This window comes from Pundamilia nyererei, unplaced genomic scaffold, assembly GCF_000239375.1.
Source record: "Pundamilia nyererei isolate P.nyererei 1_Seehausen unplaced genomic scaffold, PunNye1.0 scaffold00199, whole genome shotgun sequence".
Lineage (NCBI taxonomy): Eukaryota > Metazoa > Chordata > Actinopteri > Cichliformes > Cichlidae > Pundamilia > Pundamilia nyererei.
Genome location: NW_005187600.1, coordinates 272877 through 292096, shown reverse-complemented (window position 1 = coordinate 292096; position 19220 = coordinate 272877). Strand labels below are relative to the sequence as shown.

General features: G+C 40.3%; 1 protein-coding gene across 4 annotated transcripts in view; it reads right to left on the bottom strand.

Annotated features, from left to right (window-relative positions):
* slc44a5b (solute carrier family 44 member 5b) overlaps positions 1-19220 on the bottom strand; it is a 50180-nt gene that overhangs the window by 16485 nt on the left and 14475 nt on the right. For 3 of the 4 annotated variants that reach the window (XM_005747497.1, XM_005747496.1, XM_005747495.1), the window contains exons 2-10: positions 14165-14213; positions 7703-7776; positions 5593-5677; positions 5229-5313; positions 4982-5095; positions 2840-2900; positions 2615-2738; positions 2399-2443; positions 764-847 (exon numbers count right to left, since the gene is read on the bottom strand). In XM_005747497.1, the coding sequence (XP_005747554.1) occupies positions 764-847; positions 2399-2443; positions 2615-2738; positions 2840-2900; positions 4982-5095; positions 5229-5313; positions 5593-5677; positions 7703-7776; positions 14165-14213 (721 nt within the window). The remainder of the gene's footprint in view (positions 1-763; positions 848-2398; positions 2444-2614; positions 2739-2839; positions 2901-4981; positions 5096-5228; positions 5314-5592; positions 5678-7702; positions 7777-14164; positions 14214-19220) is intronic. The other variant, XM_005747498.1, reaches the window with a different exon arrangement.

The following is a 19220-nucleotide window of genomic DNA, read 5'->3' as shown; positions in this document are numbered from 1 at the left end:
AGAAAAAGATGCGCTTTCAAACGAAAACGTATTAGTGTGGACGAAGCCTGAGTTAAAAGCATCTCAGAGCCTCGATTTCATCTTTGATGTCAAGTGTTGTGACTGCAATGTGTTTGTGACGCTGCTGTTTAGAAACTAATCTCAGTAGTCCTGAAAACAGTCAAACTGCTGTTACAATCAGTGTCTCCAGGACCAACAAGCTCTGAAGACAGGAATAAAACATCCCTGAGTCATTTGGGTGTTCTGACCAGCATGAAGCATGTTGGTGCATTATGATTTAGCTTTGCTGCCTCTGGCTCTGGGCAGTTTCAAGAATTCTCTGTCATATCACAGCAAATCCACCGATCCGGTCAAAAATGTCAGGAAGCTGATGTGAGACTGGTGAACAAATGTGCAAAACATGTATGAGAAATAATCTCTGCTACAGGTGACACAATAAATGTCTGAGGCCTGGATGTACGTCATGCAAAAGAATATAAGATCTATCAGTTTCTATTTGTTAAAGGATTTATATTATTAAAGTATATCCACTGTTTTTAGTGGATCACAAGTTTGGTTGTTCTAATAACAAACCAAACAACTTCCTCTTTAAACATGACTGCAAATAATAGTTGACACTGGATTGATGGGTTAAAAGATCACAAAGAGCAGGAGCATCTTCATCAAAGTAATAATGTGAACACTTTCATAATCTCATCAATGAATCAGAGATTTTTCTCTTCATATGAATTTAATCACTAAAATGAGGAAAGGCCATTCTTACACGAGGATCCAGATCCAGGAGTTTGCATAATCTTCGAAGATCTTCATGCCGACTTCTTTGGCATTCAGCAGACTGGCGATACCTCTGTGGTTCAGTAAAAAGGTGAAATGGAAAAAATAGGAGGAAGAGGAGTAGACAGAAAGTGATTAAACAGCACAGGGATGCACTTTGGTGGATTTAGGCTAATGCCGCTTAGTTCACAAGGATTTCTCAAAAACGTTTTGACAGCCGATTGATCTCTACTGCTTTCATCATGGAACAGAGACAGCTATAGCTCTAAAATGCTTTCGATAATGTCAGTTGTAAGAGCTGCTCAAGTTCCATATCAAAGAGCCACAAAACAAGTAGAGTTACAGAAGCAGTACTGGCAGCTATTACAGCAGGGTGGGAAATAGTATAGAAGTGAATATCATTCAGAGGAGCACTTTGTGGTAAAGCAAATAGTAATGGATGTGTTAGATCAGGAGCCACATTTTCATCTCCACAGTAATAACATAAATGCTTCAGATAGTAAACGTCACAGACTCAGTATTATCTTTTTTTTTTAAGTAATCTCCACTGAAGATGTTCTGGTTTAAAACCCACAGAGTTTTTGTTGAATATCAGAATGCAAACAGAACAGGAATCAGAAATTTTGCACTGGTAGGTGTGGATGTGAGTTTGTTTCTCGGTGTTAGCGTGTCCAGGGCATACCACACCAGTGTAAGCTGGGATAGACCTCAGGTCCCCGTCACTCTAACTCAGATAAGCACAAAAGAAGATGCCTGTTTATTTCACAGGAAAGCTCGCCTTCTGGGTTCATTAAATAGCTCCACTTGTCATTAAACACTTGGAGAGTATTTAAACTACAAAACTGGCAGCAAAGTCAGAATATGATTACTGAAAAGTGACTCAGGTATATCTTGAAATTGGCGAGACATAGAGGGCAAGATAACATTGCTGTGGGACAAACAGGACGCCAGCATCAATTCTAAATCTTACTGTCTAATTAAGGTCACTGTTCAGTGTCCACACATACAAGAGTTTGGATCGCTCCCAAAATCTGTGCCAGGAAAGCAAAACTAATGACCACCAGGGGGCAGCACAGCACTCTCTAATTTACTTCACACAGAAGGTAGAGGCGGTGACTTGATGTTTTGAGGTATTAACTTGCCCTATTTTGCATCTAATGCCGCAAACAAAAATATAGTTATGTATTCTTATGGATAAACAGCACAGGTGAGCAGGTTAGTCTATATAAAGCAACTGGCTAAAGCAGAAGCAAAGTTAAAAAGCTGAAATAAATCATTTTTAACCCTTTCTACTTTATGTTGGCGGTTACTTGGCTAAAGAAAAAGCATCAAGTTATATTATTCAAGGTAGATTACTGCAGCCATACAAATCATGTATGATCATGATATCAGCTCACTGGTTTAAATACATGATTTCTGAAGTTTGCTGCCTCGGCCCTTTTACATGCTGATAACATATAGATATATACATACATACAATGCAGCTAAGCTTGTAGAGACCCATAACATTGGCTCAGGCTCTTGAGTTTGTAGGTAAGTTTATTTTCATGCAATACGCATGCAGATGACTTTGAATGTGACTGAGCACATTCATGGGCATCAGTAAAATGCCCACTGGTCCTACCCTGTTATTTCTGTCCAGATCTCTCTGGGTGCAGAGTCGGCATCCCTACAGACAGTATAACAGTTTAAAAACACTTTGTTCTAGAGGGGATTTTTAAAAAGTCGTTTCATTGTTTGTTTTGTTTGCCAAATCTTAATCTGTGATTCTCCTACTGCTAAAAATGAACCCGTTAAACAAGTAGGGCAAAGACTGGTGTTGCAGGGGAGCAGATCTTACTTGGCAGCATCTTTGAGATCGTCGACACTTCTCTTGTTATTTTCACCGTCTTTGAAGATGGTCTGATTGGCTACAGTTAAAATCCCATTTCTTCTAATGAAATCAGGGAAGCACCGCTGAAGGACTGAAACACATTTGTAGATATTTTTGTTGTATTTACCCTCTTGGCAGAACAAACATTAAGTTATTGGGGCAATGTATTTAGAGTTGCTCGGATTCACTTACAAGGTCTGCTTGGCACAATCATAGACGGGCAGTCTTCATCTCGTATGACTTCTCTGACTGACTGAAAGGGAACAGAAGAGATAATGATTCAAAAAGCTGAAAACAAGTGATTTTCCCTGAGCGTTCACTCCTCGCAGCCTTTATTACAAAGACAGAAAAGAACTTCTTCTCTATTAAACTTTGTGATCTTGTTTTGTTTGAATCTGTCGTGCCTGCTTGAGTATTCAAAAAAAATCTTGTATGTTTCTCCATCATTCACAAGTCCTGCAATGAAATGTCCAACTGAAAATGCACCATAAATAAATTCAATTTAAAAATACTTATGCAAGTTACAATAATTATCATTAATCTAAAAAATAAAAACGTATCTAAAGTAAACTAAACACACAACTGACAGATTTTACAGACAGATGTAACAGAGTTTGTCATACTTAGTGATGACGTGGAAAGCGGAAACTATGATTCAATTCAGACAGTCTGAGCTGTAAAGTGCTCCCACACAACACCTCACTTTCATGCACCATAACGGCAGCGTCACTGCCACCGAACTGCTGCCAGCTGACGGAACAGGGCTGTGATAAGCATGAGTGGCTGCTCGCTCACCTCCGCCCATCTCGCGAAGCTCACTCCAAATGTGCTCTTCGTTATTAGAAAGACTAAAACTGATGAAATCATTTCAAAAATGTTCTAGATAAAAAAGAAAAGGTCCAAAGAGCTCTGAAAATTTTGGAGTAGTTCTGTGTTAAAGTCACGAGTCAAGTGTCTCGCCTAAAAAAAATATCTAAGAAATAGGAACAAATATCCAACAAAGTCCTGAAAGGAACTGAGAGATGCACCTGACCATTCCACAGTGTGTCTGTGAAACATAGTGGAGGCTCAGTCATGCTGTGGTGTTGAGGGTCTTGTTCAAATTCTGAACATAGAGAAGTACCATCAGATGGTGATCCTTCATCTGAAAAGTGTCAGATTGACGGCGACTTCATTTTCATGACAATATTCCCAAACAGTAGTGCAGTACAAGCATTCCTGGATATAAAAACACAACGGACCACTGTCAGCCATGGATTGGCCTCCTCAGAGCTCGGACCTCAACAGTATTGAAGCCGTGTGGAATCATCTCGACAGAGAACAGAACAAAAGGCAGCAACATCCAAAGAAGAGCTTTGAATGTCCTTCAAGAATCCTGGAGAACTGTTCCTGAAGACTACTCGAAGAAAGCTTGGGATCATGGGCATTTAAGAATAAAGGTGCAGATACCAAATACTGACTTTCAAGCCTGTTAGGCTACGTTCACACTGCAGGCGAAAGCGCATCAAATCCGATTTTTTTGACCCTATGCGACCCATATCCGATCATGGTCTGACAGTGTGAACGGCACAAATCCGATCTGGGTCACTTTCGTATGTGGTACTGAATCCGATACATATCCAATGTTTTAGAAAGCGACTGCTGTTTGATGGTCATGTCGCATTAAATTACGTCACTGACACAAGACAGACGCTAATTATCAGCGCCAGAGAAGCGCCTGAGAAGACATTGCGAACGCTTCCTGACCATCCAGCGTAGATGTCAGTGAAACTGTTGGGAACGCTGGAGAAACGTGAACATTTTATTTGTTCTGTATAATCTGCAGATTCTGACAGAAATTTGCAGCTATCCTTTGCAGCACCGCTCCTCTAAAGCAGCAATAAGGATCATTATTAGGTTATTTACATTATTATGTAAATAACAAAATAACTTAAAGCAAAAATTGGGAAACGTAAAGTCTGAAGTCTTTATATTAAGGCCATCAGTCAAACAACACTGTTTGGTCTGGGTCTAAACAGAGCGCGTTCACACTAGAGCGCGTTTGCTGTCGCATTTTATTTGTCGTGTGAACACGCAGACAAAAAAAATCGGATTAGATCAAAAAATCGGAATTGAGCATTAAGACCTGCGGTGTGAACGTAGCCTAAGATACTCGTATACACTCTTTTTATATTTATTTTTGCACGTGTCATTAAGTAACTGCACATATTTCCCAGCTAAGTGTCCAATGTATTGTACATGAGCTGGTCTCAAAGCAGCGATGATTTAACACAATCTCACACTTCCATCGAGTTTGCAAAAAAACAAAATGCCCTGTTACCCTCCATCTCTCACCTTACTGCCAATCTCGAAGCCTGGCTTGCAGAATTGCTTGTAATATTCCCAGTTTTTGGTATTCATTGCATCCAGGAGAGTGGCAAATCTGTCAGGGCACTTCGAGACGCAGAGCTGAGGAAGGCAACACATCGTCTTAATGAGAGCGCCCATCAATCTTGCATAATCGTGCGTGGCGAAAAAGTTGGAGAGAGACATCAAGCACTGTACACAGAGCTACAAAACGGGGCTTCGTTCAATCTCCTACCTGGGTTGTAGGGCACTGGAGGTTAATTAAAACTGCAGGATTGGCACATTTCAGCATGTTGAAGTAGAATAATATGGCTTTGTTTCTGTGAAGACAAAAGATGAAGACAAAAAAGGGGAGTCAGATTAGACAGATCCAAAAGTCCATTACTGTGCAATGTTTTATCAGCCAGCATGGAGGTGCTCACACTCAGTGTGCTGTGCAATAAAACTTGCCAGGATTAATCAAGAATCATCTCAGTGTACTGAATGGTAGACAATGGCTATTGTTCATGTAAAGATAACAACATAATGCTGACAGACAAATTGGACAACATAATTATTCCACTGTAAACAATTTAAGAAGAAGACAGTTTTCCACTCACGCATTGGGGGTGTTCTGCTGGCCACAGAACTGACCGCGGCTGTCTGTTGGATAGACGACCTTCCTGGGGTCACCGTGAATCCAGGCTGAAACGACACCAACAGAGCTTTTCATTTCAGGTGCTTGGATTTTAAAATCTGCACAATCATCCCCCAAATCATACTCAAACTGGTCTACCTGCTGAACATGAGGCCACTGGCCAGCCCATCACCCCAGTTCAGACTGTCTGCATTCCTAAATGACCAATGCTAACATTTTCAGACATCTACTTTACTTTGAATATAACTAAGAAAATGATCTGCTGATAAAAACCAAAAGACACACATTAGCATTCAGATACAGCTGTAACAAAACGAAACCTCTGCACTATATCAATAACATTTGTGCCTAATGCCAAGGACATGCATGTTAAAAAGGAACCAAAACAATTAAGAATACAAAAATGCAAATTTATTTAAGCAAGGGTATGAATAGTAATTAAGAAGAAACACAACAAAAGACAAAGAAATCAATCCTTTAATTTGTTCTGTTCTTTTTCTCTAGATAGGACGGTGGCAGCCCTAAAAATCAATTTTCTGAGCAATGCTTGTGTTTCATTAATTTAGCCAAGCTAAACAACACAGTGTTAATAAAGCCTTTCACCTTGCCAGTCAATGAGGGACTGTGCTGAATGTGAGGCAACACAATTAAGATGCTCTACAAGTCACAACAAGGAGGATGAAACTGCAAAGGATGAAGGCAGAAGGCCACTTTCTTTAGGTGACTGCAGACATGTTGCATGCGGCGTCATACACGTCGCTCTTTTTAAAATTATTTGGAAACAGGAAGTCCTTTCCAATTACTGAAACATGAATCAACTGGCAGTAAGCTGGCAAGATAAAGCCCAGTTTAGTGACAGCACTGGGACTTTCCCCAACTTTGTAACAAGAGAGAAGAGATGCATTAACGTGCTGGTCAGTGAGTAAAGGAAGAAAGGTCAAATATATCCAACTTCTTCTACTTATCATGAGAAACTCCTATTCTTTGAAATGGGATTCTAGAAATTCTGATCAGGTCAACTAAAAAAAACAAAAACAAAAGTGCTGACAATTGAAGTTTTTTTTGTGGTATATTACTGTCAAACAAAACCTCAGAGCGTAGACGCTGCTACCACAAGGTAAAACACTTCCAAGGTGGAAGACGGTCAAATTTTAGGAAGTCAACACTTCAGCAACACATCATTAGATACATCTTGTTAGTAACAAGTTCACCTTCAGAACTATGCTAAAGTGCTGAAGTCATTCCTGGGATATTTTGGTCCTAAAGGTGCTCTACTGGATTGAACACAGTGGACTAATTTTCATTTTCAAGAAACCAGTTTCAGATGATTTGAGCCTTGTGGCATGACACATAACAATGTAGTTTCATTGTTAGCAGCAGCACTCAGGTTGGTTGTGGCATTTGAAATAATGCTCCGCTGGTACTATGGGTGCCAAAAAAAGATCCTGGTTGAAGCAGTCTGGCCATTTTTCTCTGACCTCTGATATCAACAAGGGACTTTCAGCCAAAGAACTGCTGCTCTCTGGATATTTTCTCTTTTTCTCTAAACGTTAGAGATGGTTGGGTTGCGAAATCCCAGCAATTCAGCAGTTCCTGAAATACTCAGACCAGCATGTCAAACACAAAGTGACTTAAATCACCTTTATTCTCCCTTCTGATGCTCAGTTTAAACTTTAGCAAGTCGTCTTTGTCTGCATCCCTAAATGCATTCAGTTGCTGCCGTATGATTGGCTGACTAGATATTTGCATTAAGGAGCAACTAATGAAGCATCCGGTGAGTGTATATTGAACAGCTTTGGTCAAGCAGTAAAGTTGTTTGATATACTACAAGTGTAGCTGGAGTTTTGACCTCTTCAGACAAAACCTCACAGGCAGAGCACACGATTTGCATTCATCTTTCCTTTTTATACCATCAGCCATATGGTGCGCTTTAAACTACCTGCAAGGACAGGGTATCAAAGAAATTCATTTTTCTGCACCACAGCCACACATACCTCATCATCGTGTGTACATGTTTGTGTGTCATTAAGAAAGTTTGTGTGATGTAATCACTGGCAACCTGTCAAACTCACCCACAGTACCCAGAGCGATGTATCCAAGGATGACAATGACAAAGATAACACAGCAAACCACATCAGTGCAGCTCCTGGAAACAGAAGAGGGATGTGGGAACAGTGTGTGACGCAGGAATCCAAGATTACGAGTGGAAAACAGTGGAAATCAGTAATATATGCAAATATATTTAGTAAAGTGTCCCCAGGGGGAATATGAAATTAGCTTCACCTCACAGAGAGAAAGAATGCATAGTGTGTGTTGACAATGTAATTGCTATTGTATGGTAACGGAGTTTTAGCTCAGTACTTTACTTCCAGAGACGAGTAAGTGTCATCTGTGTTTTCAGAGAACCTGCAGTAGAGCATTTCACCCCCATGTCATACTGTGTATGGTTGTGTGTGTGTGACAAATAAAATTTGAATTTGAATTTAGAGCTCTACTGACTTCCTGTTGAGACTCTGAATGCCTCTCAGGGTTAACTGACCCGCAGCCACAGAGACCGTTATTTGAAGTTTCCACTCTCACTTCAGCAGCCTTAGTCTGCTAGTTTAAAACTGCATCTCAGAGTCTTTCTCCCTCTGAGTCTTTATTCACCGTCTCAGTGTTTCCCAAATAACAAGCTTCCTCCCCCCCGCCCCCGACTTCCTTTTAAAAAATGCTGTCCATCCAGCCTGTTTTCAGAACCTCTTAGTGCCAGCCTCAGCCATGAATGAAGCCAAGTTTAATCTACCGTGCCCAGCAGTACCATACATGCATAACCTCCCCTTTACACCATATGGTAATGAAATTGACTTGAGACCCTCATCTCCTCTGGATTTCAAAGCCAAGGTCAAAGGAGGCCTAAACTCAGAGAAGTGCAGTGTTTCCTCTGTGTGCTTCTTTGAACAAGTGAACTGTCCTTGTTTTGTATGCAGCATGGTTACACGGTTGTTTACAGGCACTACTGCTCTTCAGCCTCCAAACACTACTTCACAATTACCAAGCAGGCAGTAAGGACTGAAGCACTGATGTACAGACATAATACACAATGTGGAGGAATCCATGGAGACAGGGAGAGTAGCTTAAATAGACAGTAATGTGTTTACAGTGAGTGAAGTAAACTGAATGCATTTTTAAGGAAACAAGCAAAACTATTTAGACTGTATGCTTAGCTCAGACTCTGAGATTTAGACTCTGCTGTTTAATTTAAGCTTGGATTGCAAAGGATTTAGGACTGTTTTCAAGTACAGTAAGTAGATCATTTTTATAGCCCTGCATCAATAACTGCGGTAAAGCTCGCAATCTGTCTTAGCAGCGGTGGTAGCTTGCTGAAAACAGAGGGTAGGAAATCTCTTCTGTCCCAGCAAGGCAGCCTATACTCATTGTTTGCGGTTTTAAAACGACTTTATTATCATCTCTTTGATCTGACCTGCACTAAGACTGCAGATAATTGCGAACACAAAACGTGATTTAGCCACTCAAAACCTGGACGTGCTTTTAAAGATGGCTTTACCGTATCTGGTTTCACATCCAAGATCAATACTTTGATTATGGAGTGATAGAAACTGTTACAATTTGTAACAATTTTCTGGCATTTTATAGATGAGACAATGAATTCAGAGAGTGACTTGACTGAGAGATTTATCTGATCATTTAAATAGACATTTGGCACTTGTGAAATATTTTGAGGTGTAAACCATTTTCTGGAAGCACTGCAATTATTTTTTGGAGATAAGAGAGGAACAAAGGCAACTGAAGTGGGCACAGTTCTCCCAAGTGAACACAGCGGCAGTTTTACACTGACAGTGGGTATGCGGTGTACACAGACAACCTGCTACACTACCAGCAAAACAGTTGCTGAGATTGTGCATGTTATTAGCAAAGGGAGGCAAGAGAGTATCGTTTCATTTAATTCAAAAAAGAGCTGTCAGTGTTGCTATGGCAATTACTGAATCCCTCTCTATCCTCCAGCTGGTAAATAAGTTAGCTATCACTCAGTCACACATCCTGTTTGATGAACTGGGAAGATATGAGGGCTGGGAGTCTTAAGCTGAAATCGCTTCATCGTCACACTGACTGTTACTGTAGGTCTGTTGTGATTTTCATTCCCCTCATATGGAAACAACTGCAATTAAAAAAAAAAGAAGGACACAGTGCAAACACAGCGACTCGGCGCTAAAAGAAAGCGACCCTTGAAACGTGCTACGGTCAGTGTTTAAGGGAAGCTGACAAAGTGAGCAGAGTGAAAACAATTCTGCTTGGTTCTCTTATCTCAGGAAAACATAATTAAACAAAATCTATTTGGCTTCCAAACTGGGCTCAATCCCAAGCTTTAGCTCTCTTCAGATGCCTCTTACACATACGTTCACACGAACCAACACTTTTCTCTGCTTGTGGACTCTGTTTGCACGCAGTACTGCTTAGCAAGAAAAACAGTCAGTACTGGAACCTTTGTCAGTGCTACGGGAAACTTTTGTGTCAGTATTATATTTGCAAGGCTGATACTCTGCAGGAGTCAAGGTGACACAGATGGCAGAAGTGCCACAGAATAGCGTGGGTGCCATTGTGGTGTGAATCTGCCAGACTGTCCCTCCTTTGTAACAGACATTTACAGGAAGGAGGGCAGATCTTCACACAAAAGGGATATTTCACATGGTCATGAGGGCCATTAGGGACAAATTTCCAAGTGAACAGTATTCCTGACAAACATTAGGCCCAGTTCGGGCGAAGAGAAAGAATCGGAAGCAAAGTTTAACGGCACACTTATTGAAGGGGTAATTATAGAAAGGACTACATTAGAGTGGTGGAGATGTGACAATGACTGGATCTTTGACTCTTATAGGCAAATAAAATTAGCACTACAGCAAGCCCACTCCTGTGTAGCTTGCAGAGGACTGCTCAATCAACAGATATGGTTACTTCATTTAGGCTTTGAGCTTACATGAAAACAAGGCGACCACAGAGTTGGTTCTCTTCCAGTTCTCATTAAGAAAAGCTTTTGGGCCACAGAAACATCAAAGTATCCTTGGTGCCTTCACCCACCAGTAGCGGAGAAATGGGCTGGAGAGGGTGGGATAAAGAGGCACAGGAGAACTGGAACATGCCTCCACAGCAGCGTGCCAGTCTGACGTTGGACATAAAAGAGGTAAAAACCTACATTATCTCTGAAAATGACTAATTCAAGAAAAGCCTAGAGCGACACCCTCAAGGAGTTTTGCTTCATTGCAAAATCCCACCTGTCATTGCAATAAAAAACGTTTTTTTACAGTATAAATCTAATTTATCAGGTTGAGGAAGGATAAAGATACTACTAATATCAAATCTTTTTCATCAGATTTACAGCCACGCGAAGAAGAAAGTATGGCCGTTTTACATGTTTATGTATCAGGACGTAATAAAAAGAATCTTGTTCTTGCAGGTTATATAATCAAGTAAGTACAACCTCTGATGAATAACAACAAATTACATCTTTATTTACTTAACCCGTAAAGCCCCCCCCCCCTCCCACCCCCACACTTTAAAGCGTCTTGCTTTAAAATGACATGCCCAACGTGACCTGACTTTTTCTCTGCAATTACAAACTCTATGTAAAATATCTTGGTGTCAAAATAAAGCTAGCACTTCATCACAGGTGTAAGCATCACAGCGGATGCCACTGTGTCAAACGAACTGAGGATAAAACAGAAAAATATAAAGGAGTTTTTCCTGGTCTGGTCTTTTATAGCACGTGACACCCTTGAAAATGTGCTGCGGCAGATCAAAAAGTAATTGTCTTATAACAATATGAATCAACATATGGACAAAGCTTGATGCTGCTGAAACGAAGCAGAGAAAGTTGCTCAGGCTTTATTAGAAACACAGCTTTGCAAAATTTGGCATAATTTGTGAAAGTCAACATTTCTTTGGTATTGAATAGCAGAAATTAGGCTTTCTTGTCAGAGTCACTTTTGGGGGAAAAACAGGTGGTAAAAATGGTAGACTGGTGCGTAATAAGCTAGCGAATAATGCAGAAAATAGAGATTTTTGATGGAAATCTGGTCTGAAAGAACACTGAGTGATAGAGCTATGCAGGAAATAAGACAGCAAAAGTAAGAGGGAATTCATGACAATGTCTTTCAAACATGAAGCATAGTTTTCGTCTTCTTTTGCTGCTGGTTCAGTGAACTCTGGAATGAAAGTGACGAAACTTGCAGTTTCTGAATCTGTCAGATGTCGGCTTTCGTCCGTGCTGTCGGGTGAACGGAGGATGTTTACCTGCTCTTTAATTGTTAGCTGTTTTAGCTGTTTGATGTTGTTGAAATGTTTTTGTGAGCTTTTAGCTGAGATTCTGATGAATAGTTAACAAAAACGCAGAAGCCCTATGTGAAAATTTTAATAGTATATTAAATATCAAATGTCAGTTCACCAGCAAGCGTGACCGCCTCTATAAAAACAGACGTATTAGAATTTTTCAGGTCTGGATTTTGAAGTTAATATTAACACAATGTCAAGAAGGAAAGTGTCAGCAATGACCTTAAAGTGGCTACTGCTGCTGCCCATTATTTTGGAAGGACATGTCCAAACAATTTCAAGTCTATGATTCTTCCTGTAGAATGGAACACATTCAAGACAGTTGCCAGTAATTTCACCTCAACATCAGACTGTGCTCAGAGAAATTGCAACCCACCCCCCCAAAAACCTCAAGAGCTACATCTCAGACTCTACAAGCATTAGCAGAAGCTTATTAGCAGCTCTTGACAGTACAATTAGAAAAAAGACTGGATAAGTATGGCTTGTTTGGAAGAGCTGCCAGGAGAAAACCTATTCTCTCTACAAAATCCATGGCAGTATAGCTTAGGTTTGCTAAGTTGCATCTAAATTACCTATTAGATTTCTGGAACAACGTCTTTTGGACATTTGGCAAAACCCAAACATAACATCTCAGCACTAAAACCAACTATCAGCATGGCGGTTTAGGCTTGCTTTGATTGAGTCAACTTCCACTGTATATCAGAGTATTCTAGAGACAAAAGTGAAGCTGTCCATCTGTCCAGTGACTAACACTTGGCTGAAACTGGGTCACGTAGCAAGACAATCATACGGTGGCCCTGAGAGGCCAAACCCACCGCAACTTAAGAAAACACCAGCAATAAGAAAAATGCTGTAAAAGCACACAAAACACAACGGAAATAGGAGAAACAGATTTCCAAAAGCACAAGGGAAGTGTTTCTGGGGAGACAATAACCTGACGGACCAGTTGCAGGAACCAAAATATGCTAAGAAATGCGCTGGGAAACACTTAAAAGAAGTGGAGGATGTATTGGTTTTGTGAGGAAAGAAAAGATGAGAGATAAGTGTGTTAGCCTATGAGATTAAAACACACTTACCTAGCATGTTTTGGTTCCTGCAACTGGTCCGTCAGGTTATTGTCTCCCCAGAAACATTTCCCTTGTGCTTTTGGAAATCTGTTTTTCCTTTTTCTGTTTTGTTTTTTACTATTTCCTTTGTGTTTTGTGTGCTTTTGCAGCGTTTTTCTTATTGCTGGTGTTTTCTTAAGTTGCAGTCCGTTTGGCCTCTCAGGGCCACCGTACAATCATCCCAAGCACAACAGAAAATCTGCAACAGAATGACTGAAGAGCAAAGAATCAAGGTGTCACACTGACCCGGTCAAAGTCCAGACCTCAACCTAACTGAAATGTTCTGGCAGGAGCTTAAGAAAGTTGTGCATAAACAAATGCCTTCAAACTGTAAAGAAGAGCAGGTCTAAATGATCCACAATGATGTGAGAAACCGATAAAGTCTGACAAAACAAATACTCCAACTTACTGCTGCTAAAGGTGGTTGTGCAAGCTACTGAATCATAGGGCACACTTATTTTTTCCGCACACATGTAATTTGTCAGACAGTGGCTACTACAGATATAAGCAGTGTCAAGCTCAGTATTTGCTATCACTTTGCTAGCTGAAAAAAGTAAATAAGAGCCTCGGTGCATTTTTGTATAATGCTAACACTTAGTAATGTGGACATTTTGTTACACGAGCCTGGAGACAGAGTACTCGTTATCATGAAATCTCTTGTGTGTACATCTGTTTCGTGTGTGTCTGGCTGGCTGCTAATGTGTGTCATTGGGTTAACTCCAGCCACCAGCTTGACTTATGGCCATTGATCTGTGTGGTGGAGTGTAGAGATCTGCCAGCACTCAGGCCTCAGTCTTTATTAATGTAGCATGACAAATAATCAATCTGTCAGCCTCAAACAGCAGTGTGCGCCAAAAAAATGATACAGTGAGCAAACTCAATACACATGTAAGAAGTCAGATGTTTGGAAGGTCAGTTCATCAAAATAAAAAAATGCATATTACACTAAAAAGTTGTATCGGTGTCTTCTGTTTCCAGTCTTACACAATCCAGGTGAATAAAAATTAGCTTCTTGTTATAAACTATCGAATGAGGGTGATGTTACAATGTCTCAAAGTGTGTCTGTAAATGTATTTTACACAGTAGTCTGAGGATGCTGAGTACCTGTTCTGAACAGGCCCTCTGAAGTTTGGGTCAAACTTGCGAGGTTCACCTATAAGACAAAAAACAGTGCAGACAAATTAGTAACAATACTGTGGAGCGATCAAACGAAGCAGCTATTCATTGACAGAGTTAGCAAACAGTGCACAGAGATAATGCACAGCAAAACAGACAAAATATTCTTTAAGTCAGATGACTTCTGCTTTTGAGCAAAAACGTAGAGCAAAAAGAAACATTACAAGAGCAGGATCATTTTGCTAAAAATCTGTGAAAACACTTTATTACAGCACAGGCGATGAAAATGTTCACCTGCTGTGGCATTCAAACGGTCAGCACCAACTAACTAGGTCATTTCACAGTGCAAGTTTCCTAGCAAATCTGGCAGAGTGGGAGCAGTACAGTAAGGCAGCACTACAGTAAAGGCCAAAACAATATGAACAGGGAAGTATAATAAATCATCTTAACGAGTCTTAATCCTAGCAGCTTATTTGGGTCATACTGAGGCTTCCCCATTTGACCCAACTTGAAACTGAAGCACAGTTGCAGCACTATTTGTCACCCAAGAGCGTAACTCTGACTTGTATGTGAAACAGATGCAACTGCATTTATCATCGGTTGCTTCTTTGGTCTATAAGTAGCCTGCACCCTGAAACTAATTATGACGTGTTGCTGAGGACCTATTAATCATCACACATGGAGTGCAATATCTGTAAGCAGCTGGGGCAGACTTAGGGGCATCACGAGTGGGCCTATTTCCCATCTGCCTTTTTCCCAGGCTGATCCTGTCCAGACGTATGAGCCAGTTTTGCTTCTGAAAGTGTGAGGAATGAGTACACTGTACATAGCAAATACATATTATTCAGCCTGTTCTTAATGTACTGTACTATTTTAGAACACCCACAACCGCCTACCCCCCCCCCAAAAAAAATTCACACACAAAAAAAAATCATGTTCGTATCCACTAAAAAGACCAGAAATCAATACGTCTCCACAAAGAGCATTGTCAGTTTGATTTTGTTTGGTTAAAAACATTTACTGTATAGTAATGTTGCATTTTAGTAATCAAACTGCAAAGTATAGCGTGCTTTCTGCTCTCCTGAACAAGGGAACTCAACCGTTAGAGCACAGAAAGTAAGTCACTGCATTTTCTGTAGCTCTTATTTATTTGTGATTACTGTTGAAAAAAACCTCATCACTTAAATGAAAAAAGGAAAGGGAAGGTATGTTTGCATTAAATGCTAGTTCTATTATCAGGCGAAAATACAAACCTTAGGCCTAAAATGTGCTCCCTGTAAGTATAACATCAAGATAGTCTGGTTTAATTATCTAATGAAGGTAACTCCAGGTCCCTCTATTCATTGTTCAGTAAAATTACAAAACCTCCAGACACATTCCCCTCCCAGATGTATTCTGTTGATTTTTGCAATTCTCTTATCTCTTTTTTCACTTGTAAAATCTCAGACATTCACGTCAACTTAACTCTTTAGGAGCTCCTGGCTCTGAAGTAGACTTCCTGGTTCCCCCACTGTCTTCCTGTCAGCTATTTTCAAGCTTTACTCTTCCCTCCATAACTGATGTATCTAATCTCATTAAAAAATCTAAGCCATCCACCTGTCAACTTGACCCTCTCCCCACTGTGTTAGTTAAAGCCTGTCTTCCCTCTTTAGCACCTCTCATAACCAATATTATTCATTCCTCCCTGAACACTGGGATTGTTCCTGAAGCACTGAAAAAGGCTTCTGTTATTCCAACTCTCAAAAAGCCTGGTGCAGACCCCAATAACTTTGATAATCTTCGCCCTATATCAAATCTCCCCTTTATTTCAAAAATTCTTGAAAAAGTTGTCGCCGCCCAGCTTCATTCACATCTCAATGACCAAAATCTCTATGAACAATTTCAATCTGGTTTCCGCCCCAATCATAGCACAGAATTACCAATGACCTTCTGATGGCAGCTGATTCTGGTCTCCTATCCATTCTCATCCTTCTTGATCTTAGTGCGGCGTTTGATACCATTTCTCACAATATTCTCCTGAACCGGTTAGCTTCCATTGGTATTAGTCATACCCCACTTACCTGGTTTACCTCCTATCTCTCAGACCGCACTCAGTTTATCCAACTTAAATCCCATTCTTCAGCTCTCTATCCTGTTTCTGCTGGTGTGCCCCAGGGTTCAGTATTGGGGCCTCTTTTATTCATTATTTATATGCTTCCTCTTGGTTATATATTCTGAAAATATAATATAAATTTTCACTGTTATGCCGATGACACCCAGCTCTACCTTTCTTCTAAACCCAATTCATCCCTCCCACCTACCTCCCTCTCAGACTGTCTTATTGAGATTAGATCCTGGTTCTCCTCCAATTTCCTCAAACTTAACAGTAATAAAACTGAAGTTTTACTTGTTGGTACACCATCTATCTTAACCAAATCCCACAGCTTTTCCATTAACGTTGAAAATCCTCCCACCCTTCCCTCCCCTCAGGTTAAGAGTTTGGGTGTCATACTTGATAATACTCTTTCATTCCAGTCTCACATTAATTACATAACACGGTCTGCTTACTTCCATTTACGTAATATTCACCGACTCCGTCCCTTCCTTACTCCCCATGCTGCTGCCATCCTTGTCCATAGTCTTATTACATCCCGTATTGATTACTGTAATTCCCTCCTATTTGGTCTCCCTAAAAGGTCCCTTCATAAACTCCAACTTCTTCAAAATTCTGCAGCTCGGGTCATAACTTGCACTCCGTTAAGTGCTCATATTACCCCAGTTCTTCAGCAGCTTCACTGGTTGCCCATAGAAGCCAGGATAAATTTTAAAATCTTACTTCTTGCATACAAGTGTATCCATAAATCTGCTCCTTCATATTTGTGTGACCTGCTCCATATCACCACTGTTTCCCGCACTCTCAGATCATCATCTGCTATTCATCTTACTGTTCCGTCCTCACATCTTATTACTATGGGGAACAGAGCTTTCAGTCGCTCTGCTCCTCGGCTCTGGAACTCTCTTCCTCCTGCACTAAGAAATATTGACTCCCTCTCCGTATTTAAGACACAGCTCAAAACACATCTGTTTAAACTGGCTTATTCGCTTTAATGCTGATTTTATCTGTTGTCACGCTCTGTTTTGTAATTTTAACTTATTTTATGTATTTTATGACTACTGTTCCTTTTATTAATTGTGTTTTTTCTAAGGTGACCTCGGGTTTCTGAAAGGCGCCCTCAAATAAAATGTATTATTATTATTATTATTATTATTATTATAATAATCGCTTTCGTCTGATGTGGCTTTTTACCTGAAAAACTGGAACAATCGCGGCTGAAGAACGCAGGACACAGACAGTGAAATCGAAATAAAGTCTTTAATTATTTGCAGAGAAGAAGTCAAAGAAGGTAAACAATACAGGGGCAGACAAAAAGGCAAGATGTCCAGGGTGTTGGTGCAACTCACTGGGCCGAGCACACGACACATATGGTGTAAAGCTTTTGCGTTGCGCCAATAAAGTCTGAAGAAAAGTTCCAAAATAACAAACAAAAAAAGTCACAAGATGAGAAAATCCAAGAAAACACAAATAACAAATGAAACAATAAACAGGATGAACTAGAAAACAAGAGGATAAGCACAAGCACGCAGCTAGAAAGCTTAACAAGGAGAGTAATGACGACGGGGCAAACAATCACAAACGGGTCAAAACAGGAAGTAAAATTATCAAAAGTATAAGCAGGTGAAGAGTTACAAAATAAAACAGGAAGTGACTTAACAGGAACCCAACATTAAAAAACAAAACATTAACACAATGAGAGCGCCCAGCTGAACATTGAAGGCCAAAGTTAATTCATCTCTGCCATCGTGCATGAGTTACTGCAGAGGTTAATGTGAAATGAACAAAAGCATTGGCTCAACTTTCTTTCAGTGGACTGTGTACACTTGTGCATTTGTAGAATTACATATTCCTCTATAGTCCGTTTACTACTGTTCATGAAATGTTCAGTTTATCTTTAACCAACCTGTATCACGTCCGTCTTTCAGTAAAGCCCAGAAGCTGCTCCTCACAAACTGCCAGATTACATTACGGATCCCAAAGTGAGTGTTTTACCACTCTTGAAAAAGTGTCTGGCGTAGTGTTATTCCTATGTGGTGTGACAAGAGGGATTTCTAAAGCCAATATTGCCGTATAATGACAACACACTGAAAGACAGTAAAATGAGTCAGAGTCCTTTAAAATCACATTACTTCCTCTACTAAAGTGCTGCAGTCTGAAGGACAGAAATGCCAAAACCCTCACCCAAGAGGAAAGAAATGGGCTTGCGGCAAGTGAACAAAAAAAGCTACACACGAATAATGAACCATTTGTCATTTATGTATGTAGATGAAGCATAAAAACACAAATAACAAGAAAGGTTCATCAGATAACGGGTCGAAAAAACGGTCCCTCTTTTGTTTTCCAGAGAGACTGCATACCTGCATGCAACCAAAGCCTGCTGAACATTAGTGGGTCATTACTCAAGACTACAAATAGAAACCAGAAAGCTTCAAATATGAAACATTTTGTCAATTGCCAAAATATTCTACATGTTCATATGCAGATATCTGTTGGGAGAGATAAATGCACCCTGAGCACATCAGGCACTAGTCTGAACCACTGGACTACGAGAGTAAAACAGAGGAAGTGGATGACTTCACCAGCTGTTGCTTAAATAGACTGTATAGTTGTGATGGCAGCAGACTTGGCATGACACAGATCTCAATAACTGAAGTAGCAACTGCTGGGCTTTGAGCTACAATTAAGGATGATACACACAAGTTTAATGCTTATAGCACCACACGCAAGTGAAGATCAAATAGTAGTACAGCAAGACATCCACAGCCAGAGATGGGCAGTAATCTGATTACTTTTTTCAAGTAACGAGTAAAGTAATCAGATTACTATTGCAAAAATGGTAATTAGATTGTCGTTACTTTCCCGTAGGAACGCTGCGTTACTGCGTTACTAAAACTGTGATTTTTTTTGCAAGAATGTCTCGTGACAGTGACGTAAGCCAGTGCGACGTTC